The 27,605-nt window shown below is 41.9% G+C and overlaps 1 protein-coding gene and 1 long non-coding RNA gene across 2 annotated transcripts in view; both read right to left on the bottom strand.

The window, feature by feature from the left end:
* The window catches only part of LOC148123568 (uncharacterized), a 126,008-nt gene that overhangs the window by 66,868 nt on the left and 31,535 nt on the right, over positions 1–27,605 (bottom strand). The window lies entirely within an intron of this gene.
* Positions 4,967–27,605, bottom strand: part of LOC125394440 (uncharacterized) — a 45,029-nt gene continuing 22,390 nt past the window's right edge. The window contains exons 2-4 of the mRNA XM_087896296.1: positions 18,572–18,784; positions 5,959–6,136; positions 4,967–5,445 (exon numbers count right to left, since the gene is read on the bottom strand). Coding sequence (XP_087752422.1) covers positions 4,967–5,445; positions 5,959–5,989 — 510 coding nt within the window. The 5' untranslated portion in view covers positions 5,990–6,136; positions 18,572–18,784. The remainder of the gene's footprint in view (positions 5,446–5,958; positions 6,137–18,571; positions 18,785–27,605) is intronic.

The following is a 27,605-nucleotide window of genomic DNA, read 5'->3' as shown; positions in this document are numbered from 1 at the left end:
CCTACTGGACTTCATTCATTTTGGGGCTTCTTCAAGCTGAGAGTGGGGGCATTGGCTCATGGAGGAGGACATCCAGCACAGACCTGTGTCCTAAAGGGCAGGATATCCTTAATATTGGGGACAGGAAGTGAAGGTTTCTAACAATGAAGGCTGTGCAGTGACCCTAACAGAATGTAAAGTCAGAGGTTTGGAATGACCATCACTGGGGAGCTCTTGACAAGCGTCAAAATGTCTTTGAAGATTGAATGCCATAATTTGGTTAAAATATTTTCCACACAAAATTACTTCGGCTTCAGCATATCTAGGAATGGACATTGCATTCTATGGGGAATATAAATGGACTTTATATTTAAAACACATAGAAAAATAGGGGACTGAGGTAATCCCCTTGTTTGGGACATCAGGGGAGTGGTAGGCCTACATCTGAAAAATGAGTTTAGTATTTCCATGTTCTGGCATGAGTCAGAGTCAGATAAACAAGAGGTAGAGCAGGAGGAGATTAAACAATGCTGGCCAGAAGCATAAAGTACTCCTCAATTCCCCAGTGAAGGATTAGTGGAGGGTGAAAGGCAGGGCAAAGAGGCTTCTATTAGCATGTTGCCTTTCTGGGTATAAAGTGGTCTGATGTGAGATTCCCCTCTGTATATTGTGAATATGTTTTATTACCATTGGTTAATAAAGTGGCTGCTTTGCGCCTATAGCATAGCAGAAAAGAACAAGACAGGAATTCCAAGCAGAGATATAGGAAAAAAAAGAAGGCAGAGGCAGAGAGATGCCATGTAGCTGCTAAAGGAGACAGACACCAGATAGAAAGTTACCAGTAAACCATGAGCCTCATGATAAAATACAAAATAATGGGAATGTGTTAATTTAAGCTATAATAGTTAGCTAAAAGTATGCATAAGCTAATGGCAGTGTTGTGATTAATATAGTTTCTGTGTGATTATTTTAGGTTTGGGTGGCTGAGGACAAACAAGCAGCCTTCAGCAACAATGGTCCAATGTACTGATGACAGCACCAATTTATATGAAGGATAAAATTGACATCTAGTTGTAATAGCATTTCTGCTTGTCTGTGATGGTGTTGTTCCAGGTTTGGGGTGGGAGAGCAGTTTTTAAAGTCCTTATTCTGACAAGTGTGCAATATCTTCACTATCTCCACTATGTGGGGCTACAATAATTAGAGACAATGTTTCCACAGTGACTTTGGGAACAGAGACACAATGTATTGTATCCAACTTTACACCAACCCCATTTCTGTTGGTCAACCCTCACCAGTTCAGGTTTCCATGTGAGGCATACTCTCCAAACCCTTGACTGTAATAGTCCTTCTTGGATTGGTTGTCCTTCATAGACTCCTTCTAAGATAATGGGTCATCATACATCCTGGATGTACATCTTCCTTATTGCTCAGGGCACGCCTCCATCGTTCTGGTTCCCATAGCTTACTATTGAAGAAAGTTCCACATGTTACTCTTGGTCTTTCATCTTCAGCAGCTTAGAGGAAGGGCCGGGCTGGTGGGCATGGCAGCAAACATCTACTAGCCCAGCCCTTAAGAAGCTGTGTTAAATGACTGCTATGAATCTAGCTAGCCTGGGTTGCAGTAGAAGACTTTAAACCAAAACCAAACCAAACCAAACTCCAAAACCTAGTTGAAAAAAAAAAAGAGACTATTGAATAAACATTTATTTAAACACACACACACACACACACACACACACACACACAAAACAGAAATAGAACTATCACCTAAAATTTTCTAGAGAATGATTTTAAATGGATGGAGTATAAGAAACAGGAATTTGAAATTAATTTTGATTTTCTTGGGGGCATGGCCTTAGGTTACCACAAAACTCCTGGCCTTTCTGCCTTTGGCTATTTCACTTTGTGTTATTCAAGAGTTGGGAAGAAAAGGGAGAAGCTGAAATTCCTGCCTGCTAATGAAAGTGTCCTTGAAGAAGGTTGAATTTAAGAACTAAAATCAGGCCTCAGGTGGTGGTCTGAAGTAATCAATAGTTCTCACTAAGCAGACAGTCCCTGCTGCACACCCCCGAATCAGTCAGTGGCTGTGCACACAACACATGATGCTTATTTTACAAACTCTGCAAACTTAGTTAGCACCTGTGTCCCCAAAGCACATGTCAAGTCGTGTGTCTCGATTTGGGAGAGGGAGAGCTGGTCCCTACAGTAACAGAAGAAATAGGTGGTGATCTGTTTCTCTAGGACAATTTCATGGGCCTGAGGAAAGAATTTAAGAGTTCATTTTTCTGAAACTATTTCAAAGAACATTCCTTAAGTGAAAAAATTTCAATCAAGGATATCCTTACTTTTTAGGGGAAGACATTTTAATATGGATTTTCCATGTGTGGTATATTTAAATTCTAGGCCTCAGGCAACAATAGCAGAGAGAAGCCTCAGTAGCCTTCATTAGAGGCAAAATAAACAGTACATGCTGGGGGAGGAGCTTTCCTTCCCCACTGCTTTCCCTTTGCCTTCAAGAAGTGCTAGGCTTGCCTCACTATCTCTGAAATCACTTCTTACTGCTTTCCTTCCCCTTTCCCTTCACAACAAACTCTCCTGTTGGCATCAACATACTCATAGCAACTTTAAAGACTTTGAATTGTCCCAAAAAGCCTGGGGGGGGGGAGGGCCTTAGACTTCCCACAGGGCAGGGTTCCCTGCCCTCTCTTAAGGAGGGAGGAAGAGGAAGGAGGGTGAGTGAGAAGTGGGGGAGTGAAGGGAATTGGGAGGAGGGGAGGAAGTGTAAATTTTTGAATGGAAAAAATAAATTAATTAAAATAAATTAATCAAAAGGAAAAAAAGAAAGACTTTGAATTGTTCCGTCTGCCCCCAAGCCTTGCAGAAAAGGGAAACCATAAACCCCCATAAAGCCAGTTTGTAGCCCGGCCATAAGCAGAAAACTGTCAATATCGAAATACAATACTAGCTTGATCCAAAATTGAAGCACTGACAAAGGCAGGGTTCGCTGTTTAGGAGAGCTCAGCCATCTTGCTCTTGTACATTAAGCGGGCTGTCCTGTCTTACTGCCTAGGCACTTTACCAGGGATTTCTAAGTTGAGGTAGAACTCCTGGTGTCCCTTCAAACAGAGGCCTAACTCACTGAAGTTGTCAATAGAAATCCCATTTAGGATGCCCAATGAACAGGCAAGTTTCAGATTTTTTCTATGTATTCTTCCAGTCTCGAAAAGGGCAAATTAGACTCCATACAAGCTTAGACCTTCATTTCTTATTTTTCTTGACCCGTGGCATGTATTCAGCCCCTGGGTAGCGACTGATGTGAGACCAGGGTCCACTCTTTGATGGTGAATGCACACATTTGACCAGTACATGGTAGATTCACTGTTCTGAGAATTGCTTTAGGAAGAAGAAGAAGAAGAAGAAGAAGAAGAAGAAGAACAAGAAGAAGAACAAGAAGAAGAAGAACAAGAAGAAGAACAAGAAGAAGAACAAGAAGAAGAACAAGAAGATGAAGAAGAAGAGCAAAAGAAGACAAAGACTTCTACAACTTTCTCAGTGTTTCCCGTTGGTTAAGGCCATTCTCTGACCCAGCTGGGAAGTCCCAGAGAGAAGGATCACAAAGGGATGTACCTGAATCAGTGTTTGTTATCCAAGTTACTCAGCAGTGGCATTAATGTTGTCAAGGGGATGCCCCCCCCCTCGGGTTCCTCCAACGGGGTGGCAGTGGTGGAAATGCCTGGGGAGTTTCCCTACTCTCCAGTCCTGGTTGGCAGAGCACTTAAGTACTGTGCCTGCAGCCTTGAGGCATTCATTCGTCTGGAGGACACTTGAGACAGAGAGAAAAAAAAAAGAGGAAATTGGGGGGTAAGAAGCGGCTGATTGGAGCTAAACTCCAATTAATCCGCAGCTGGTCCTGTGCCAAAGCCATTCATTGTTTTTTGTTTTGTTTTGTTTTGTTTTTAAATCTGGGTGAGGATGAAAGTTCCAAGATCTAGAGAGGGAAGGAAATGCACCCTTGTCTTGGGAAAGAGATCAGGGGAGGGGAAGGGGTTTCTTGCTCACTTCTTTGGGCCTCGGGGAAAGAGGAGAAAGCTTAATTCCCGGGTGGGGGGTAGTGGGCACGAATCTTGGAGGCGAGTGGTGGGGGAGTCTGTGGGCATCTCACTCTGAAGTAGCAAGTGAAAAAGAGGAAGAAAAGAGAGAAAAAAGAGAAAAAATGGGGGGGTGGGGGAGAGACTTGTATTTTTTTCCTTCTTTTGCGCCTACACGGGGAAGGGTGTTGGGGTCCATGCAGAACAGAGCCTACTAAGGCGGCCACGTTGGGCTATAGCCAGAGCGCAGGCAGCAGGATGAGTTTGGTCCCGCGCCCTGCCCCCCCGCCCCCACCCAGCTTATCACTTTGGTCCCTTTTTTTGACACCAGCGTGGAGGAGCTACCAGGGGCGGGGGCAGCGCCAGGTTGCGGGGGCGGGGGCGGGGGGACCCGAACGCGGCGGTGCCGCAGCCTCCCTGGGGGACGCAGTCGGCCAGAAGCAGGGAGCGTGGGGATTCTGTAGGCGACCCTGGGGACAGTCGCGGTGACTACTCGACGCGGCGGCGGCGGGAGGAGGGGAGTCAATCTCCTCCCAGTGACCTGGTGCCAGGAGCGCACCAGGAGAGCAAGCAAGCTAGCGCGGGAAGTTCAATTACTGGAAACCCAGGCATTGGGAAAGAGGCCGGGCCGCTTTGCTTCCCGGCTCGGCTGCGGAGAGCCGACCGGTTGAATGTGGCAGAGGCGCCTCTGGTCTGCAAGGTCGTGTGTGTGTGTGTGTGTGTGTGTGTGTGTGTGTGTGTGTGTGTGTGTGTGTGTAAGAGAGTGCGAGTGCGCGCGGGAAAGCCTCCCCGACTCGCACTGCGCAAACGCACTCTCACTCTCAAGCACACCCGAGCCCTTAGAGGGCCTGCGGCCAAGAGTTTGCTGCGCTCTCCCAGCTTGCTACCTCTCCTGCTCATCGCCACTGTCGCCTACTGTAGGAGAATTTCCCAGAGATCGCCTTCCTTTTCCGCCTTTTGGAGAAAGTTGCACTGTAGAAAAGAAAGAAAGAAAGCCTCTGATGGATTTTATTTTTCGCCTCGCTTTTTAAGGGGGAGCGGCCCGCGGCGCTGCTCGGCACTGGTGTCCGCGCGGGGAGGAGGGCGTTAGCCAGGCCGGGCATCCACGTCTTCACCGCTACGTTCTTCTCGGTACTGCGCCAATGGTGCGGGCGCCGGCGAGCGCGGGTGTGTGGGTGAGGCGAGGCGGCGTCGGGGGCCCCGGTGTCTGCAACTTGTTTAGGGTCACCCGCAATGGCCAAGGCCGGCAATCCGCGAGTGCCCGCCCGCACCTTCGCCCCTTTGCCGCCCGCCCTTTTGCACTCACTGACTGCTGCCTGGCTCGCGCTTGTCTTCTGTGCCCCGCCCGCTTCCGGAGGGAAAACTTGACCACACCCTGGGGTGGGAAAACAAAGTCAGAAAAAGGGGGAGGGGATCCTGTGAGAAAGTTGACACTATTCCGTTGTCTGTTGATATCAAGACAAGATCGTGCAAACCTATTGGGACTTATGAAAACTGGTGTTGTACAATCTACTTTTTCTGGGGAGATGTGTATGCACTCATATGCACACACACACACACACACACACTCGCCCCAGAAAGAGAACCTGTGACAGACCAAATTATTTTTTTTAAATATTTATTTATTTATTATGTATACAATATTCTGTCTGTGTGTGTGCCTGCAGGCCAGAAGAGGGCACCAGACCCCATTACAGATGGTTGTGAGCCACCATGTGGTTGCTGGGAATTGAACTCAGGACCTTTGGAAGAGCAGGCAATGCTCTTAACCTCTGAGCCATCTCTCCAGCCCCCAGACCAAATTATTGACTGCACAAAGGTCCTTGGGGACCGCTGGATTTAATTTGGTTTTCTGTTGCTAACAGGGGTGTGGTAAGGAGTTACTTACAGGAGCTGGGATGGATCCACAGCAGCTGCATCCCTGCAGAGCCCACCTCAGCTCAGGCTGTGATTCAGGGGACAGCACAGCTGAAACCGCACAGCTTCTATGCCTCAGGACAGGTCTTGGTCCTTCTCTGGAGCTGGTCAGGGTCTCCTCCTTCTACAGCCTCGATGATCCTCTAAAACTTTAAATTTCAACTTCCTCAGATTTAGGAAGTTTCTCACTTCCTGCTTCTGAGGAGCCTTGCCCCTCCTCTGTAGAAAGTGTTGCTGTAGGAGGAAAGACTAGAAACAACAGGAGACTTGTCCATCAAGGCAGAGGACTTCATCCCACAGACAGATGAAAGATTAAATCAAGTCCCAGTCGTCAACTCTGCAGAATATCCACATTATTGACTTCCAGTCTCTTCTTTGTTCATAATAAATGACATTTCCCTTCAAGTTCAAAGTGGCAGCAGCAAAAAGCTTGTTTATGCTTTAAACTGTCTTCAGGTTTCCTTAGAAAGGTTTTCTTCTACAAAAACACTTCACAGCTTAACACCTCTGTCTCCAACCAACAAAAAGAGCAGAAAGTAGGCCAGAGATGTGTCTATAAATTTCAATGTTAGTTATCTCTGGTATCAGTCAGATGTCATGTGGTTCTCCAGAGAAACCTGGGAGCTTCAGACATTCAAATCTGAGAACAAATCCAGTACTACTACCTGATGTATGAGCACACTACACATGGCACTCTGCTCTAGACCAGTGGTTCTCAACCTTTCTAATGTTGATACCCTCTAATATAGTTCCTCATGTTGTGGTGAGCCTGAAAACCATAAAATCAGTTTCATTATTATTCAGAACTGTAATTTTGCTACTGTAATGAATCGTGATGTAAATCTCTAGTATGCAGGGTATCTGATGTGCAACCCCAAAAGGGTCATAACCCATAATTTGAGAACAATTGCAGTCACGTAGAAGGTTAATGTCTGGAAGACACGTGGAAATCTTCAGACATTTCAGTCTCAAAGAACATGCTTCCATATAGCTACGTGTTAAACAGAGATTGACAGAAAAACTAGGATATATCATTTAAATAAAGATTTATTTATGTTTGTATAAGAGTGTTCTATTTGTATGTATGCCTGCATGACAGAACAGGGTGGCAGATCCCATCATAGGTGGTTGTGAGCCACAGTGTAGTAACTGGGAACTGAACTCAGTACCTCTGGAAGAGCAGCCAGTGAACTTAATTGCTGAGCCATCTTTCTAGGCCTGGAAAACTAGGAAATATTTTACCATGAGAAAAAAAAAGACCAGGTTTTAAAAACACAGTGAAAGTCTTAAATCTACAGCAACTGGGTAGAACAATTTAGCAGGTATCTTGGACCAATTCTCTAAGCAGACGTCCAATAAATAAATGAGTGTGAAATTTCTCGATGGTGGAAAGCATTCAGACTGAACATTCTTTGGAGTCTGGTATTGTAGGCGAAGGTCGTTCATTTGCTTCCCAATGCCCAGACCCGAAATAATCAAACAGAAACTATAACAATTGCTACACTGCTTCACCAATGACTCTAGCATATTCCTAGCTAGCTCTTACATCGTAAATTAACCCGTTCTATTATTTTATATCTTGTCATTAGACTCGTGGTTTCCCAGTAAGGTTCTGGCATCTGTCTGCTTAAGCAGCTACATGATGTCTCTCTGACTCCATATTATTTTCCCAGCATTCAATTTAGTTTCCCCACCTAACTCTATTCTACCCTGCCACAGGCACAAAACATTTTCTTTATTTACTAATGATAAAAAAACATATTCACAGCACACAGAGGGGAATCCTACATCATGGTATTATGGCTAAAACTCATCTGACATGTCATGAGAACTCACACCAAAGTGACAGCAGCCTTCTAGGTTAGGGTGACAATAATTTGAACCCAGGGACACATTGGTGGAAACTCAGAGAACATTTTCTAAAGCTGAAAGTCGTGTTGATGAAGTCATTTCAAATGTGGAAAAGGTAAAATTAAAGTAAAGGTAGAGACTTCAGTTCAGAATTAGCTTAAAATGTATTGGAAAGACTCAGGAGTATGAACAATATGTTGTAAGGAAAGATGGAAAAATCATTTTCTCACCTGAAGAATCAGAAACTCCTGATAGAGAAGCAACTATAATATATTATACCACTTGATATAATTGTGTAATTACTATATTAATAAATAATTTGCCCAACCCCACAAGACACCAGGTAGATACATTGGATCTTTGCTCAAACTGGGGCATTAAGGAACCCGGTTGACTAGTCCTCGTCTGAGCAGAGTGCTTAGTACTTTTGTTTTCAAATTCTAGCACACCTAGTCTTAAAAAAATTGATACAGAATAATGTATTCATTAACACACTTCTAAAGCCTTCTTCATCAATAAGTTATAAACATCTAAAAACCTGTGTTCTTTCTGTCTTTGGTGTCATTCTCACTATTAATATTTGTGTGGTTACTCTCTCCTTAGTAAGCTCCCAGCTTGCTCACTGGTGGACCGTGTAGAAGCAGAATCCAAGTGGGTTTTATTCATCACAGTAACTTAAAAATAAATGAATAAATTTAGCAATGCAAAAATAAATAATACATAAACACAATGCCTAATTTTTCTGAATAGGCTTTTTTAAATTAAGTTCAGCTGAAGAATGAAACAGAGCCTGTTTGTGAAACAAATCCATGTGAATTTTCTTAGTTATAAAGATAAATACAGCCTTTAGTCACTAAGCTGCATGCCAAAGCAGTCTTCTCTCAGTTCTATCCAGAAGTCACCTGATCAGAGGCTTTACAGATCAAGAAGGTATGAGAAGCAGTTTAAAAAAATGAAAGAAGGAAAGAAAAAAGGAAAGAGAGAGAGAGAAAGAGAGAGAAGGAAGGAAAGAAATTACTATATATTACTAAAGAGATCTAGAATTAAAGTGTTGGTCCCACAAAAACTGACAAAGTCCTAACTGTTTTAAAGTGTGTGAAGAGATCTCAGTTTCGAAGGAAAATGGGAACCAAGGGCAATGTCAGAATAGCCCTGTATCATAGAGAGGGCAGAGCGATGGGAGCAGACAGAGGAACTGCTTGAGGAGGGAGCTCTCAGACACCAGAGATGCAGGACAAGGATGGAAACTTCTAAAGCAGGAGAACAATGGCATACAGGATGGCTGATGGAACAGCGTTCAGAAGCCCGGTATCTTAAGCAGCATTCTAGTTGCAAGGAGACTTAATTTTGCCAGGAGCGTGTCAAGAGAATCCCGTAATCTTTCAGGGATCAGGGCACATATTAAAAATAAGGTGACAGATGATGATGGCTAGATGGTCTTCTGCAATACTTTCAGTTCTAGACAGTCTCACTCCGCAACCCTAACTCTCCTGGAACTTGCTGTGTAGACAAGGCTGACCTCAAACTCAAAGACCCCCCGAGTGCTGACTCATTACATCTGGCTCTGTTGGAAATTTCAGCTGTCCAGAGAAGCCTTATGCTGGCACAATTTGCCACTCAAGGGAAATTAACTTCATTTTCTTTTTTTCTTATATTTATTTATTTATTTATTATGTATGCAATATTCTGTCTGTGTGTATGTCTGCAGGCCAGAAGAGGGCACCAGACCTCATTAAAGATGGTTGTGCACCACCATGTGGTTGCCGGAAATTGAACCCAGGACCATTGGAAGAGCAGGAAATGCTCTTAACCACTGAGCCATCTCTCCAGCCCCCTTAACTTCATTTTCTTTTGGAAACTGTAGTGAGCTGCTTTGTGCTGCACCTTAAAGATGGCACAGGGCTCTACACTCCACTCCCCGGGTGGAATGTGCTTTCAGCTGTAAATAACTCCATACATGGCTAAAGCTAAGGATCTGGCTTGTTTCTGTGTACCTGGGCCTATCCGTATTTCCCACGTGGCTTGCTGGAGTTGGCTACCCAGAGGCTATTTTAGGTGTGGGCTGGCTTTCCCCAGGGTGAGAAGATTATTGAAGTTTTCCTGATTAAACTACAATTGAAAAGAGTCCGGTGTTGCGTTTTCTTTGCTGGCCAAAGCTACGCAACAGGTGATGCCGAACCCCAGGAACCGCTTGTCAAGGACCCAGAACTCATTGCAGTCAGGGCAGTGCACTGGAATTGTCCTCAGGTAAGCTGGGAATCCTGCGATCACAGCAGGGGCAATAGTTCCCAGGTGAATGGGAATCCTGCGACTAAAGCAGGAAAAATAGTTCCCAGGTGAATGGAAATCCTACGACTAAAGTAGGGTTAAATAATTGCTTTCCCTGCAAATAAAGGGAAAGTGACTGCTGTTAAAGCAGGATTAATTAATAGCTTTCTCGGTAATTAAAGAGAAAGCAACCCTGGCAGACCAGGGGTTAATTGCTTTTCCCTGAAAATAAAGGGGGAAAACCACGATCAAAGCGAAAGATTTATTGCTCATTCCATAAATAAGGAATGAGTAAAAAGCAGTTTCGCAAGTTGACAAAACAAAAGTAAAAAAAATATATAAATCAAGTATGGGCGCTAATCAATCACACCCATTTTTTTTTTCTCTTAACGAGCTGCTATGTTCAAAGAATCTAGAGATAAAACAAAGTTTTTTGGAGAAGTTTCTGAACGAGAGTGACGCCATTGCACCCTGGCTCGCCGTCTCAGGGAGTCTCTTGATATCGGAAAAGATAGGGAGAGACCTAGATTTTGCATTTGAGCAAGGGATCCTTAAGGGAGGGGTCAAGCCAATTTGAAAGTTAATTAGAGACTGTTTTGAGGACCAGCATTGTAGTGAAGCGGTAGAAAATGAACAGACAGCGCTAAAAATGTTGTAAGAGAAAAGGTCAAAAAAGGCAAGCAGTAAAAGAAATCATCAGGAATGGGGAGAGTTATACCGGGACCTTTCTGAGTTAGAAGAGTCAGATAAGCAAATACAGACAATCGCAAGAAAATTGCAAAAGGCAAGACTGAGAAAGAGGGTGAAAAAAAAGGAGAAAGGAGGTTCAAAAGCGCTGATGCTTTGCCGCACGACACCCGACACCCTCCACCCCTCCACCTTATGTGGGAGGACGTCAGGGAAGTTCTGGATGCACATTTTATCTAGGCGTTTGAAAAGTGGTGAGAACTGAGCTGCAATTAGCATATCCAATGTTTTAAGGTCCCCAAGGAAACAGGTACAAAGAGCCTCTGATTTTTAAGGTGAGTAAGTCCTTGGTTAAGTCTGTGAGAATTTATGGAATTACAGTCTCTTTTACTGTGACACAGGCAGAAGCCCTAAACCAATATTACATGACGCCCAGTGACTGAAGTGGGCTCACTCGTACATGCCTGAGCCCTGGACAGTACTTAGACTGGAGAGCCTTTTTGATTGAGTTTGCTAGCGAGCAGGCCTCAGCTAATCAAGCAGCTAAAAATCCAGCATGGGACAGAGATCTGCTGCTCGGACTTGGAACAAGCCTATGTGGAGTTAATTAAATTGCTTAAAAAAGAGGGACTATTTATAGCCCCTGATAAAGTACAAAAGGATAAAATTGTAAATTATCTAGGAGCACAAATTTGTAAAAAGCAAATTATTCCACAAAAAGTAAAATTGAGAAAAGATAATTTAAAGACCTTGAATGACTTTCAAAAGCTGTTAGGCGATATAAATTAGCTTAGATGTTATTTAAAGTTGCCAAATTATGAGTTAAAGCCCTTATACGATATTTTAAATGGAGATTCTGCTTTAAATTCTCCAAGGCAACTGACTAATGAAGCATGTGAGGCATTAAAAAAGATGGATAATAAAATACAAGATGCCTTTCTACAGAGGATTCAAGAGGGCCAAGACATTGTTCTGTGCATTCTGCCTTCATATCACCAGCCTACAGGGTTGTTATGGCAAAATGGGCCACTGCTTTGGATTTATCTCAAAATATCTCCAGCCAACGCTCTTGAGCATTATCCTACTGCTGTGGCAACTTTAGCCCTGAAATGGATTCAGCAATGTTTACAATATTTTGGAACTGCCCCCATCTCCATTATAGTACCCTATTCCAGCCACCAAGTTAAGATCTTGTGTGCTACGATAGATGATTGGGCTATTTTGCAGTGTGGTTTTAATGACAACATAGATAATCATTATCCCAGACATCCATTGTTAGGATTTTTTTAAGAAGCATCATGCCTGTGCCTGTGGATGCTTCCCATGCCATGACTAATACTTTACCCATGTTACAAATTTGTCTAAACAGTTGTCTAGTTATCTTTTAGGTAACAGGACTGGAGAATTTGGTGCCATGATGAAGCAGCTGAGGGTGACCATTGTTACCATGAATTCTACTCGAGTGGATGCTGGCATGGCTGAGGGACTCTCGTCCTGGATCACCACAGCCATGAATCATCTAAAGGAGTGGGCGGGCTTGGGAGCATTAGCTGGCCTTCTGGTGTTGGTCTCTCTAGCCTGCCTGTGGTGTATCTGTCGGATTAGGGACTCTCAGCGTCACAGTACAGCCATGATTTTACAAGCCTTTATGGCCATAGAGGCTGGCCAATCCCCCCAAGCATGGTTAGCCACCATAAAAGGATAATTTAACACATCCAGGGTACAAGACAAGGCACTGCACTCAAGGGCGGCCTTTTGCTAACCTTGAGAAGAACACGCCTAGCTACATGTGGGTTGATGCCCAAGTTCCCACCTCTAAAAAATGGCATCGAGCCAGTCTAACACTCTTTGAGTAAAAGACACCTAGGGAGGATCAATACAAGGCTCTGTGAAATGAAAACATTTCACAGAGAGCAGGCCTCTACTCTTACCTGTGGCGTCTAAAACAAAAAGGGGGAAATGTAGTGAGCTGCTTTGTGCCGCACCTTAAAGATGGCATGGGGCTTTACACTCCACCCCCCGGTTGGAATGTGCTTTCAGCTGTAAATAACTCCAACATGGCTAAAGCTAAGGATCTGGCTTGTTTCTGTGTACCTGGGCCTATCTGTATTTCCCACGTGGCTTGCTGGAGTTGGCTACCCAGAGGCTATTTTAGGTGTGGGCTGGCTTTCCCCAGGGTGAGAAGATTATTGAAGTTTTCCTGATTAAACTACAATTGAAAAGAGTCCGGTGTTGCGTTTTCTTTGCTGGCCAAAGCTACGCAACAGGAAACATTCTACAGCAGAACCAAACTTCTCTCACCACAAACCCATAAAATCACCAGGCACTCTGGCCTCTTATTTCGGACTCCAAACATGTTTTCTTTGTCCTCCAGTTCCTACAAGTTAACAGGAGTCCTGCACAGTTCACCCATATAAAAGATGAGAAAGCTCCTGTGGACTTGGTAATATGGGATCCTGAGAGGTTATCAATAACATAGCATTCAGAGGAGTGGTTCTCAACCTTCCTAATGCTGCAACCCTCAATACAGTTCCTCATGTGGTGATGACCCCAACCAGAAAATTATTTTCATTGATACTTCATAACTGTAATTTTGCTACTGTTATGAATCGTAATGTAAATATCTGTGTTTTCCAATAGTCCTGGGTGACCTTTGGGAAAGGGTTGTTCATCCATCAAAGGGGCTGTGACCTACAGATTGAAATCCACTGATCTGAAGGAAGGGGGTGTACACCACTGAAATACCTGTCCAGTGGGACAGATTATATTCATTTCTCTCCAGGACTCTGTATGTTCTCTGAAGCACTTGCATCTGAACTCACCTTGCCACTTGCTTTGTTCCTGGGGGTCAGCAAGACTTAAGAGGTGAGAGCGATTGGGAGATCTTTAGATCACTGAGAGCTGTTCTTGGGAAGATTATAGTAGTCATCCTGGGGCCTCAGTGCTCCCTAAACAGTAACAGGAAGTTGTTAGAAGACAAACCTAGTCCTTGAATCACTCTCAGGGCAAGACTCTCCCTTTTGCATGTTCCAGCCCTGTGTCAAGCTGATGCTGTGAGCTGTATAAACCTCTACTCTTTCTTTCCAGTATTTCATTATAGTGAAGAAAACTGCAAGGCGACATAAAATAATTATTTAATGATAGACAGGCTGGCCGTGGTAGCACAAATCGATACTCTCAGAGCTTAGAGATGGCAAGAATGAGGCAGGAGAATCAGTTCATGGCTAGCCTTGGCTATAGGGGAGTTCACGGCTAGCCATGGCTATAGGAGAAGCAATATCAAAACATAGCAAAGAAAAGCAACAAATAAAAGCAATAGCAAAACAAAAAGCTTGCTAGACATAAAAGAAACTGGATCATTGAACTTTCTAATACCAGGTAATTCAGCAAGAGTGGCTCTATTTTGTTTCAAAGAACTCAATGGCTCTATCTTTCATTCATTCTTCCAATTTGCCAACGGGAATTTATCTTTAAATTACCATTTTCGTATTTTTAAAGTTTTATTTACTGACATTCTGCATATATCTTGACTAATATGTGATGGATATTCTGAATGAGGGACCCCAGATCTAACAAAGAAAATATCAGCAGGTCAATGACCACATAACTATGTTTCTTACCCACGCTTTTCCCAGTCTGGTACTTCATCTGATGACGGCTTCCTATGTGTTGCCATGAGCACAGCAACACTGATGATAGAATGGAGCAGATTCAATCCTGGCTCCCACATGTGTTTATTTAAGCAATTAATTTCAGTTTTGTTGTCATTTCTGTCCATTTATGCCCCAGGCCTAAGGAAGTGTCAGGGTGTCAGGAAATGTGAACTCTAAGGATCCAGAAAACAGCAACAGCCAGTCTACCAGAGGCAGCACTGTGCTCCCAGGCTCTGTAGAGTCCAGGGATGCTCTCAGGCCAGTGTAACAGGGAGAGCCCCTAGGCCACTTCTTGCATTTTCATGTAAATAAGATGTGTCTGGTCTGCAAAAATCCTTTGTCTGAAAAATCTATAAATTCCCAAGAGCACAGGAGTAAGTTTCTGAGTGTCTTCTAATCTCTGATTCCAAGTTCCCCACGGACACAGCAATTCCTGACTCCTGAGAGAATTTAAACACAATGGATCAAATGTCAAGAGACTTGGATCTGTCTTCTTTGTTCTACATTCTGCTCTCTCCTTCCAGACCTGAAATCATTCTCTCCTTCTTTTCTTTTCTAACAGTGATATCTTTGAAGTCCTGAATCCTCACTGCCCTGTGCTTTTCAGTAAAATTACATATTTAGACAACTTAGTTTGTACCTATTTATCTACCTATATGTGTGTGTTGTGTGTGCATACATATGTATATATGAATGTATATGTATCTATGAAATGTGACTATAGAAATCACTAAAGACATCCATGATGAGACTATTATTACTAGAAATCCACAAGAAGGAGCTTTGAAACTCAAACCAAAGCAATGACACCATAGTCTAGGTGACGTTTGTGCTCCCCGTCACAGGATGAACAGTATGACTCAAGAGAAAGAGTAATTATAGGACAAGATAACTTTCAGGAAATGAGAGTAAATCAATTTCAAGATGATTAGGTAAAGTCTTTTTTGGTAGCTGTGGTCATCCCTAAATTAGAATGTAGTATAGATATTAGCATTCAGTTGAGCATAACTGTCCACATTGAAGGTTTCCTCTAGCAGCCATTTGGAAATGGTCATGATGGATCAAAATAATTTTATGTAATCATTAACAAATATAAATTACAGTAGCAATTTTGTTAAGTTTGGGAAGACATGGTTAAGATACAAAAATGTTGTAATGCTCTTAGTTTTGCATCCTAGTGTTCAGGAATGTGCACTACTTGCAGTCTTCACAGTCTTAGCAGTCATTTCCAGTCTCCTGAGACACACCAGCAGGCAGATCTTTATCAAAGCATTGATAAACTGTGCTGCACCCATGGCTTTTAACGTGCTTTGGTCTGGAGCTCCGAGAGCTAATGCCAATTTCTATGAGCATTGTTTTCTTTACTGAATTGGAAAAATGGGTACTTTATTGCACAAAATAGTCCACAGCATGCCTTCTCTAACCTTCTGGGACAGCTGAGGGAATGTAAGACTCAGTCAGGCAAGTAAATACACCTTTAATACCAAGGTAACATGGACCAAAAAGAAAAAAAAATGTTATTCTAAAGTTGAATGTCAAGAAAGAAAGAATGCTCTCCCCACTTACTTAATGTTTTCCTTGTGTTTCCTCTGAATGGTGTTTGTTCCTTCACAAGCTTTTCCTGCCCACTGACTCTAACACATCTTTTTCTGGGATAGCTCAAGAACCTTAGTTCACTGGGTTTGTTTATTTACTTCCACTGCCATTCCTGTTCTCATCCTCAGGAACATAAGTCTGCAGAGCAGACGGTGAGAAGTGAGTGTCTTTCTGCCTGCCTAGTTCCCTGAACTTTTCACCAAATTGCTTTTTCATGTGCCTTTTGCAATCTCATTCCGTCCTGCTCAAGTATCCTGGATTAGAAAGGCAGTCTCTGGAGTCCTGTGCAAAGGGAGCCTCCCATAGCTTTTAAATCCTCCACATTTTATGATGCAGATATTCTGAATCTGGGGTATTAAGCAAGAAAGAACAAAATGCTGATGGGGACAGACACAGATATTCATCATTGGAATCGCATGGTCACCTGTGACTTTTCTAGTTCAGAGAAAACTATCATTTACCAGTAGATGTAATGTATCTGATGCAGAGTGCCTGCTTCCACCACAATATGTGTGTGTGTGTGTGTGTGTGTGTGTGTGTGTGTGTGTGTGTGTGTATTTCATGATCTCAGGTAGCTCCTGCTACTTGTGGAATGTTCAGAAAAAAAAAATTTTACCTCAGAAAAAGGAACTGTGTGGTAAATGGGAATTCTTAAAAATAAGTTTAAAAAATTATACTCTCGACAAGATTATTGTTTTCTCACATATCAAACTTGCAGGATATTATGCCTGCTTTCAAATTTCAAATACAAGTAGGCAAAATAATAGACATTTAATAATGACTTAGCAGAAAAAAATCCATCCTCCCAGACGTTGTATTTTAAGGCTTTGCAAAGAATGCCTGTTTGAAGTTCCCTGACTTTTGTGTCCAGGCCATTTTGCCTCTTCAATCCCAATTTTGGGGCATATAAGAAACATACAGGTATAAAGATTCAGGAGGTCAGTAACCTGGGGTGTTTTTGAAAGATTACAAAATGGGACAGGTAGGGGCTATGACCTTTGCTTCTCCTCTAATTTGTGGGCAGATAAATAGAAGGCAACCCTGCACATCTATCTTACTTGGTTTTCAAAGTGGTCTGCTTGCCATCCAGCCTTGCATAAAGCTTTGGCATTGCAGAACCCTTCGGAATACTATTAAGTACTCTCAGGGCAGGTTTACATGTAAAATGCCTTGAGGTTTGTAACTTTCAATGAAATAAATCAGTAAAGACAGAAGAGTTTATGGGTTTGTGTTTCTGGAAAAGACTAGGACTTCAACAGTGGATAGCACCTCAGGGCCCTGTCTCCTCCCCAGTGCTGTGTTGGCCTGGGAACCTGGTTTTCCCTGCTACTGTCTGTGTCCTCCACCCCCACCCGACTTGAGCTGGAAACAGAAGCAAGAAATGGACCTTTTTGCACTCCCCCCCAAATGGGGACAGTCTTTCCACATAGTATTCCTAGACTACTAGATGTACAAAAGATCCTCTCAAGAACATTAAGAGACAAGAGAGAGCACCTAACAGGTGAGCTGAATACAGGGAGAACTGCCTGGGAGGAGGAGGAATCTCTCAGAACCACACCAAAGGCTGGATTTGGAAGGCAACTTCAGCAGGATAGCTTTTCCATTCAGAAGGTCCCCAAAGCACACACCTCTGATTCCTCCCTTGAGATCAGGTAAATCACCTTCAAGATGAAGGATAAAGCCCACCTAATCACCCCTTGGGATCACCTCCCCAGCACCTGATCACAGCTACTTTCCTTGGGGGAGAGCGGGAAGGGGAGACAGCAACAGAGAGAAACCGAGAAGCTTGAGAGGAATCTGTGACCAGAAAACCCTGGAAACATGCGACCAATGGAAGAGAGGCAAGGCCGGTGGTTGCCCAGGACCGGTTGCTGGAGTGAGGAGGAGTCGCTGGAAAGCCAAGGGACTGGGTGACTACAACGTGGAGAGCTCTGCCAGAGGCTGAAGACAACAGGACCATTGGATCCTGGAGTACTTGGGACAGCTGGATCAGAAACAGCATACCCAGCCCCAGCGCACCCACCTAACCCTGTCCTAATTATTTCTCTGATGGCCTCCCTCACCTCTTCTCTTCTCAGGCAGTCCTTGAGGAGTCCAGAGATGCTCCAGCACAGATCCAGGACCCCTTAGGGGCCTATTCTGGTCCCTCTGCCAAATCGCAAAGCCTGTACTTTTCCAGCTCCCTCTTTCCTCTTGAAATTGAAAGGCACTGAGGTTGTCGCAGTTTCTCCTAGTTCCACTGCCCCCACCACCCCGCAGCTATCCCTCTCTCCCCGTCCCCCCCTCTCCTCCCGAATGTGGTGCCTCCAGCCCTGCCCAACACTGGGGCGACTTCTCCTCGGGAACACTAGAATGCCAGAAGCTGCTCGGGTCTCTCAAGCGCCCCTTGGCAGTGGCCACGAAACCTGTGGCGTCGGCTCCCCAGCACTCCCAGGTTCCAAGCCACTGCTGCAGCCACCGCAGCCTCTGAGCCCCAGGGGTCACTGCTCTCGGGGATCCTGCCCACCGCCCAGCACAGCCGAGACTTACCTGCCACCAACCTGCTGGGAGTCTCCTGCAACTTTTGCTCTCCTCGACGACAGCCACATCAGTGCAGATGGCTGTGTTCCAACAATTTGAGAACGCAGTTTTCTGTTACCCTGCCCATCCGCCTGGTTTCGCTTGTCATCACGCCTGTTGGATCTCAGCGGATAAGTCCCTCTGCTCTGGTTCTTCAGTGCTCCATATAGACATACCTAAAACCTAGGGACATATTTTTTTTTAAAATTTAATATAACTAACAGTCAAAAGAAAAAAGGAAAGAAGGGAAACATCACTGGGTCACTATGCACTTGCGACTGATTTCTTGATTTTTAATCATTTTGAACTTGATAGAATACATAGGCATCCCACGGAAGAAGTAAGTGCAGGGTTTGCTTTTTGGTTTGGAATTTTTATTTTGTTTTGATTTTTGTTGTTGTTGTTGTTTTGGTTTGTGTTGAGCATTTGCTCCCTTCCACCGCATTCATCTGGGGTCTCCTTGTCTCCCCAGCATCAGCTACTAGAGGAAATAGACGTTTCAACCTCCATCCTATGCCTCCCATAGGAGATAATCATTGCATGCTGGGTGCTAATTTACAAAACCTAAACTCCATCTTTAATCTCCTTTCCAGCCTTGTGAGCTTTTTCCTTTGAAGCTTGGTAAAAACCAAACTTCTAAAATTTGGTAAAAACCAAATTTTGGTTTGCATATTAATAAAATTTAAGCATCATCGTATCATTACAATCGCAATCCCTTCCTGATGCATCACATTTCACAAGGTGTCATTTTGAATGGCATTGATCTTGCTTCTGCAGAGAATGAGTTTAAGAATCAAAACCCAAGTAGCCTCCCAGAGAGTCAGTGAATGAAGCTTGTCTTCTTCAATGGATCTCCTTGCCCTTTATAATTTATACTATGTTCTGACCCTGCTGTTGAGAGGGTATCAGATTATTAGAATAATAAACTTTATGATCTCCAGATTGTCATTTTCCCAATACGTTTAGAGAATAAGCTATTCTGCTCAAATAGCATAGTCTTGATAAATATTGCTACAACGTGGACAAATGTCAAATATTGCACACCAAACTTTCTCAACATTATTTGATTATCCAAAGGGCTCTGTAGGATGATACTGCCCCAGAGCGTTACCATCAGGGACCAAGATGCTCTTCAAATATGAACATCTATTATTTCTTCTTAGTGTTTCACACTATACACCAGGCATGTTTTAGAAATTCATTATATTTTTAACAATTAAAAAACAGTTACTACACTCTTTAGAGAAACATGAAAAAGAAGCAAGAAAACGACAAAAAATAATTACACTGATAATATACTTAGTGGAATATATTGATCACTGCTTATGACAGTGTAGCAAATGCTGACTTATGGTGTAAGGTTCTGATGTACTCTTGGTGATTTTACTGCTGGTTCTGGAAGACAAGTTAACAGATGAAAGAAGAACACACTGATATTTTAAGATGTTAATTTGGATGTTTCATTTGGAGGTTGGGAACAACACATTTTTTCCTCACTGGACTACATTTGTCACCTATATGCCTCAGTTTTGAGAAAAATAGCTGGACAAAGGAATGAGCAAAATCTGATGGAGAAAGTGCATCTAAGGTATATTATATAATATGAATGAAAATCAAAGTTAAATTCAATTTCCTAGGAAGCGGAGGCAACACAAAAATAGAAACAAAATGAATTCACCTTTCTAAGTTCTAAGGGAGCCATCTTTGAACTAGAAAGGTTGTTTCCCATAATACCTTGTTGCTACTCTATTTTAAATCTGTGTTTACTGCTTCAGTAGAGAGATTTTCCTAAGCACTTGAAAAATGGTAATTAGAAATACTGTCATTTTAGCCCCTGTCACTCTAAGCATTGAGGATATAAGAGCAAGTGAAAAGGGTGTACCACGAACATTTCAATAGTCCTTTGACCAGCACTGTGAGCAGCAGTTAAGCTTGTAACTAGATAGGCTTTACTGAGCCATTTCTCCATTAGAGAGTTCTATGGTTTTTAATGTTCTACAAATTAGGTCTCCAGAAAGCAATGAATTGAAACTACAACATGGAGAAAAATTTGATTTTACTAGAAAACGACTTTATTAGACATTTGATCCTTTTAGATTATTTGAATCTGGGTAGGGATCTCTAGGTTGCTACTAAATGACTTCCTAGTTAAATGTCTAATCATTAATCCTTCATGATAAAGCATTTCAGAACCTTACATAAAGAAATATTGATATATTACTCTGAAATTACAAAAATGAACTTTAAAAAGTACGATTATTACAGATATTCTAATTTACTACTTTTTTCTCTTTATCTTCTTTTAAAGCACTCAACTTGAGCACTTCCCTGATTCATACACCTATTCCCACTCAGCAAAAATACCATTCTCAACTTTCAGTGAATTCCTAAAATACCACCAGAGTGGTTATTGTGTTTCATGAAATGTAAGAATCAACTTTGGTTGCAATTAGGAAAATTTCCAAAAGTTCTGAGAATATATCAAGAGCCAGTCATAATAATGTGTTGGAATTGTGTTTGACTTAGTGAAGAAGGTCCCTTCTTATATTTGTTGTACACTGGTGTTATTTCCAAAACAATAAGTTGAAATATCTTGACTCATAACTTGGTGGATTTTGTCCTGCTTTTGACCTTGTGAGAAAATACAGACAGATTGCTGCAGCTTTTTAAAGATTGCAATGAACAAGTCATCTTGGAAATTACCATTTGTTGAGTCAACTAGCAGATTTCAAATACCTTGCAAATAAGCTTAATAATATACATAAAGTATAAATAGGAATTTGTGGAAGATACTGGAGAACTTTTGTTTGTTTAATGTACCCAGTTACATCTTTTAATTCAGAAGTATTACTAGCATTCTAATGATAATATTCATTAAGAAGTGCTAAAAACAATGGAGTGTTCCATTATCAAGGGCTATAATTTGTCAGGAATGCTAAATGTCTGGGTGTCACTGAATGCTAAGATTCCAATTTTTCCACCTGAAAATTTCAACAAGGCAACACTTAAAAAAAGTATCTGAAATCATTTTGTACATGGACAGTGCTCATTCACAAAACATCCACTGACAGTGCCTCTTACCTTCTAAGGTCATCTCTGCCTTGATCACAAGGTCTGTAAGAGATGTAGGTACCATTTATCACCACTACAGTTCTCTGGAGAGTGACAGAAACAGTTGAGTGGAACCAAAGAGTAGGTTCAATCATACACAGGGTTAATTGCAACTGTCTGCATTTTACGCAGAATATTGCCTAACTCGTCAAGGCACTGTTTTATATAGTGTTGCATCTGATCTTTAATAATTTAGTAACAAACAAGTTTCATATGTTTGTGATAGAGACTGAGACCTGAAAAGAGAGAATCCCCAATGGGAATTAGGAAGACCGGAATGAGAGCTAAAGATCTCCATTCATGACCCAGCATGGTCACTAGTATTTACAGGACCCACACAAACCCTTGTTACCATAGTAGACAGCATTTTCTCTGTGGTAAGATAAGAGGGTTGAGTCATTTATTTTTTTAAAAAAGCGCACCCTGTGGAGGTAAGAAGAAGTGAAATCTGATAACCACATTAGGAACAAAAGGCCCACACTATGACACAGCATGGTGAGAATAAAGCAGATGACTCATGTTGATGAAATCAATAGCCCTTAGTTCTTAATTGAGTATGAAGAAGAAAAGGAAGTAAGACCATATTTGACATCAATTTAGGAGCATAAGGATTCAGATGTTGGTAAATAAAAAAAAATAGACAAGGCAAAGACAAGAATGAGCCAAGTAGGATTGGTTAAAAAAAAAAAAGTATTTTACTTTTGAGTTATCTTTAATTTGAGGAGCTTGGAGGACACTTAGGACTTGAGCTCCAATTTCAGAGAGGAACAAGGGCTGCAGTGAAGGACAGGAGTGTCACTATAGAAAAGAGAGAGTGGGGAGGGAAGGAGGGAGGGAGGGAGAAAGGGAAGGAAGGAGGAAATGAGGGAGAGAGGGAAGGAAGGAGGAAATGAGGGAGAGAGGGAAGGAGAGAGGGAGAAAGGAAAGAAAGAAGGAAGGAAGAATAGCTGGACATAGATGATTTTTAAAAAACCTGGGATTCCTTCCTTTATTTATAATAGTGTTTATTCATGCAGTGTCAGCGTGATTACATTAAATCATTTAGTTCATGTTAAATGCTTTAATGCATTATTTTCAACAGGAATTTCCTGGCTATAGTACTTTCTGTCATGTAAAAGAATAGTTGCGGGTGTCATGAATGATAGTTCTAAGTTGCCAAACTGTGTAGTTGACCATTAGGCTTAGAAGTTCTACTATGTGTGGAACGTGTTGCTTTGCCACTGATCTTAAGGAGACTTGAAAAACTTTCTAGTAATGGAAGACACATTCCTGTGAGATGTTGAATGGCTTTGAACCACTGTACTTAGACCTAGCATCTATCCAGGGCTTTGCCCCTTTCAAGTAGATTTCTCAGTGGAAGGGTGCTCATCTCAGGAGAGGATGAAATTGGAAGGCATGCAGTTACTTCATCTACATTGTGCAACATCCAATCGGTCTTTAACCAGCTATCATAATAGTCAGGTCCAAGGTTTGTTATTTATTTTAAGGACTTTACAGAGGAATGAGTTAGATTTATCTTACTTTTGAACACCTTTATAAAATTAATGTGCAGTAAAGTAGGCTGTATATCCCCTCCCCAAAACTGTTTCTAGAAATACGCTCAGAAGCATAATTATAATTATATCCCAATAAATAGTACATTCCTGAAACTGAGTGGTGAAAAGGCTCGCATTTTATTACTACATAATAAAACCACGACCACACATTGTAAGGTAACAGAATCTAGAAGCTACTTATTTTAGAAAACCACTTCCCCGACATATATTTAGTCAAATAAGTGAAGGATTGCTGTGTTTGACAGCTACACTGGAACCTTACAGGTATGAGTATGGTCACCTCCACAAGGGTTATCACATACACAGAACAAGTGTCATTTCAACAGAGAGGTGAGAGAATGATAAGTCCAAGTATGTTAAATGCCTCATATGAAAGTAGAGCTTCGTGGATCTCAGGCCACAGTAACATTCTCTGTATTTTACTTTAGCATTTGCATTTGTCTTTTAAAGAGAATATTATAGTAACAATAATCCGTAATTATCTTCTCGCCTCTCAGAAGAAACACTTTATTTGGTGTGTTCCCAATAAGATCCCATTCAACACACCCATCCTAGAAGTAATGTGGAGTTTCATTTTATTTGTTTATTATTATTTATTGTTTATTCTATTATCACAGAGATGATATTCCGTTCCTAGATGGCCATTCAAGGTTAACTTCAAGTCCAGGCCTTTCAAGATTCACCTTCTTTTCACTCTGGAGCTTGGTCCCTGAGTCATTGTGCTCTCAAACTCCACCTTACTCTTTCTCTTCCTTTCCTTCCTACTGGCTCTTCTCACTCACTCCTGTGTTCTCCAGCTCACCACTCTCCTTTGTCCTCTCTCCTCAACCTTCCCTAAAGGCAGTTTCTAACCTAAGCCGCCCATCATTTTTAAACCACAAGCAATAAAATCACATGGTTTATTTGATGTATTATAAAATCCGTCTTCCAAATTTATGTCTTATATATCTAAGATAAGATTTATTTAGGCATGAAGATGTGGGCAAAGCTGTAATTCTGTAGTTTAAAGTCAAAAACCCTTGTATATAATTCACAGTCACAATTGGCATTTCCCTGACTAGTTTTTTGTTATCCAGAAAGTTATCTTTATGATATTTCATAGAGTCTCTTATTCATATTACTCTCATCAAGGCCATTAATAATTTTCATTCTGAATTTTTGCTTTAAGGGCCTTCATATGGAGAGATGCTGAGTTCATACTAGAATCACCTGGAGAGCTTTAACAATAAAAAACAACTAGCCCCGATGATGCCATCTCTGGAGACAGGGACTACATAGTCTCAGTTTTAAAACTTGTCCTGGGGATACTAATGCAGACCTAAGAGGGCTATATTTTCAGATCCCTAATTCAAGGATATGCATAACTGCTAAGCAACTGTTGAAAACTATGCCAGTTTTATGAGAATTAGATGGACAAAATAAACCTGTGTGGTGTGATAAGAGAGGAGATGTGTATCATCTGTGAAGTGTGATAAGGGAAAAGATGTGTATCATCTATGTTAAGTGTGATAAGGGAGGAGATGTGTATCATCTATGTTAAGTGTGATAAGGGAGGAGATGTGTATCATCGGTGTGAAGTGTGATAAGCGATGAGATATGTATCATCTAAACAGCAGAAAGCCCTCTGACTGCAGGGTCTGATTTCTCAATAGGAAATTGATAAATTCAAGGCAATGAGTTGAGCAAGCAGGGCTGTCTGAAAGAGAATCAATCACTTCATTCTAAAAAGAGAGCAAAGTGCACACAGGAAGGCATGGGCAGGAGAGTGTGCTGGATCCCTGCAGGGTAGCCCTCAGGGGAAGGGGACTGCACTGCTGTGGTGGCCCGGGAGGGAGCAGTGCAACTGTGGAAGTAAAATGGGGTGCAAGCCATGCTCAAACTTATTTTCGAACTACTTAATCATAAACAACTGGGGTTTTGTTTTTTGTTGTTGTTGTTTTAATATCTTACCAGATGATTGGTGATGTGCCCGGTATCCTTCTTGCTGTCAGGGAAACCTTAATGGGGAGGCAACTGCCTAACAAGATGTAAACATTCCTTCCATTTACAATTCCTTTTACAATTTTACAAGTCTCTACAATTCCTGACTAGCTTAGCTTGACTATTGGTGATCAGTAAGACTACTATAAATAGCATTGGGAGGGGGGAAGACTTAATCAAATGGATTAAGTTGAAGGCAGATCATTAATTCAAAAATGCTTTCATTTTTCTCCTACTCTGCTCTTCTCTGAGCAGTTGTCTCACTAACTCTTGTTTATTATCTTTTAAAGTCCATACAGAATTTTCAAACCTTGCCATAAATTAGGGAAAACTCCATGTAAAAACGAGGTGGAAGTCTGGGCTTCCTGTCAGAGCTCACTGGGCTTGTTAAGGTGATAGGGGAGTTCATCCAATGACATTCTGTCTGTGGGGCATGTTGCCCTAAAGCAAAAATTTACTTATAAACCTGGCGGGTGCGCTTCACCTAGCTCCCTAGCCTGGCTCCTGCATCTGGATTGGGATTCTGGTGTAAGCCTTCCTTCTGCTTTTTAAAGCTGTATATTTTGTATTAAGCTAGTCTGGAGAATCATTAATTACCGATCGCACTGTGCACCATCATTAAAGGGACTCTTTGGGAAAATTTGTGTTGCAATGAGTCCTAGGCCAAATCCCAACAACCACAATTGCCAGAAGTAACTAGACTGAGGAAAGCCAGGCTCCTTGGGAGGAGGGTCATCACAGCATGCTTAAGACATTGCTCCTTGCTCAGACCTAGTTACTTGTTCCTAAAGATTGGGAGCAATCAAGAGCTACAGAAAGCAGAAAACTATCCAAAACAATGCTTTCCCACCAACTTTCTTCTCAATAGTTTATCACCCCCAAGCATTCATGAGATGGAAATATGCCACCAGCACCCACCACTGGCTGTGCAGTGCAAGTCACAATCCTCATAAAGCACCTGTCTGTCTGCAAGAGTGCAAAACCCACACAGAGAAGGCCTGCTGTCATCATGACAAGTCTGCCTCCTCCCTTCCCCAGCAGATAAAAAGAGCCCCAGGAATTCAGTCTTCATAAAAAGAATTATCTGAGGGGGAAAGAAAGGAAAGAGAAAAACAAATCCCTGTAAACATCCTCAGGTCAATTTAGACATAATATTAGTGAAAGGACTTTTAATGATAAGAAGATGATAATGCTTGATGATGGCAGGGCAGGAGAGCTAAAATCTGCAATTAGAAAAGACCAAGGACAAATTTAGGATTCCTTGTACTTAATTAAACTAACCGCTTTCAGAAGCCTGGTGTCAGATAAGTAGAAATTATCAACGAAGAAGTGGAGCTATCATGTGAAAGTTTCAGTATAAGAAACAGAAAGACTGTTAAATCTTTCCATGCAACAAGCACAGAGGGATCTGTACACAATAATCCAGGGGAAAGTCTGGAATACTCAGGGTATCCTATTGCCTTGTGGGATGGATCTTTAATTGAACAAAACCATAAAGACCCCAGGGCTCACTGTCCTTAAAGTTGCCAATTCCTTCTAATCTAGAACGAATTCAGTATATCCCTTTGATCTTAGACTACTAGATCTTCGTTTAAACATATGGAAACAAATACCACTATCTTAAATACACAGATGAATTCATTTGCTGGTCAGATTGTTTTAGCAACCGGCAATCTCCAGGTTTCTTGGCAGATGTGTTCTGTTCTCATACATGTAACGAGGTGAAATTAGCTACTTCTCCTTGCAACTTAGGAGAGCCATAGAATTCATTGCATTTCTTTGGAATTTGCCAGCGGTCTAGTAATAGAAAAATTCAGTTTTTCTCTCGCAGTTGAGCTGCAGAAGTACTTTGAATGATTCCTACTACCACAGCTATCTTCAGCGTCCAGAGACCCACCCACTGAGAATGATTTGTCAATAATTTTTAATATACTGTCTGTGATTTAAAGAAAATGTTTATAATTCTGCAGATTTATATGAAATAGTTTTTAGACAAACTACTTATTTATGGGCTATTGGGGAGAAGCGATGTAATTCAACACAAGCATGCTGCATTTATATTGTCTCAGTGGATGGTAATCCTCTCACAATGTATGAAGCTTTCCTGCTGATTCCATCATAGAAACCGCCTTTCAAATCACAGCTCAGTATGAGTTCAATGCTTCACCATTATCCAGTCTCTGAAAACTATGTGTTTTCTCTTCTTTAAACCTGCAACCAGTGGTGAAGTCATTTTTACAAAAGCCATAAACTAAAGTGGTTTTTCAAGTATCTTACTTGACTTTCTTTTCAAGCTGAAGTACCTGTTGCTAATATAAGCTCTTTAGATTCTAGCAGGAAGCTCCCTAAAATTCTAG

The sequence above is a fragment of the Myodes glareolus genome, chromosome 1 (genome assembly GCF_982192425.1).
Source record: "Myodes glareolus chromosome 1, mMyoGla1.1, whole genome shotgun sequence".
Taxonomy (NCBI): Eukaryota; Metazoa; Chordata; class Mammalia; order Rodentia; family Cricetidae; genus Myodes; species Myodes glareolus.
The sequence above is the reverse complement of the archived record's forward strand: the minus strand, read 5'-3'. Positions and strand labels throughout refer to the sequence as shown.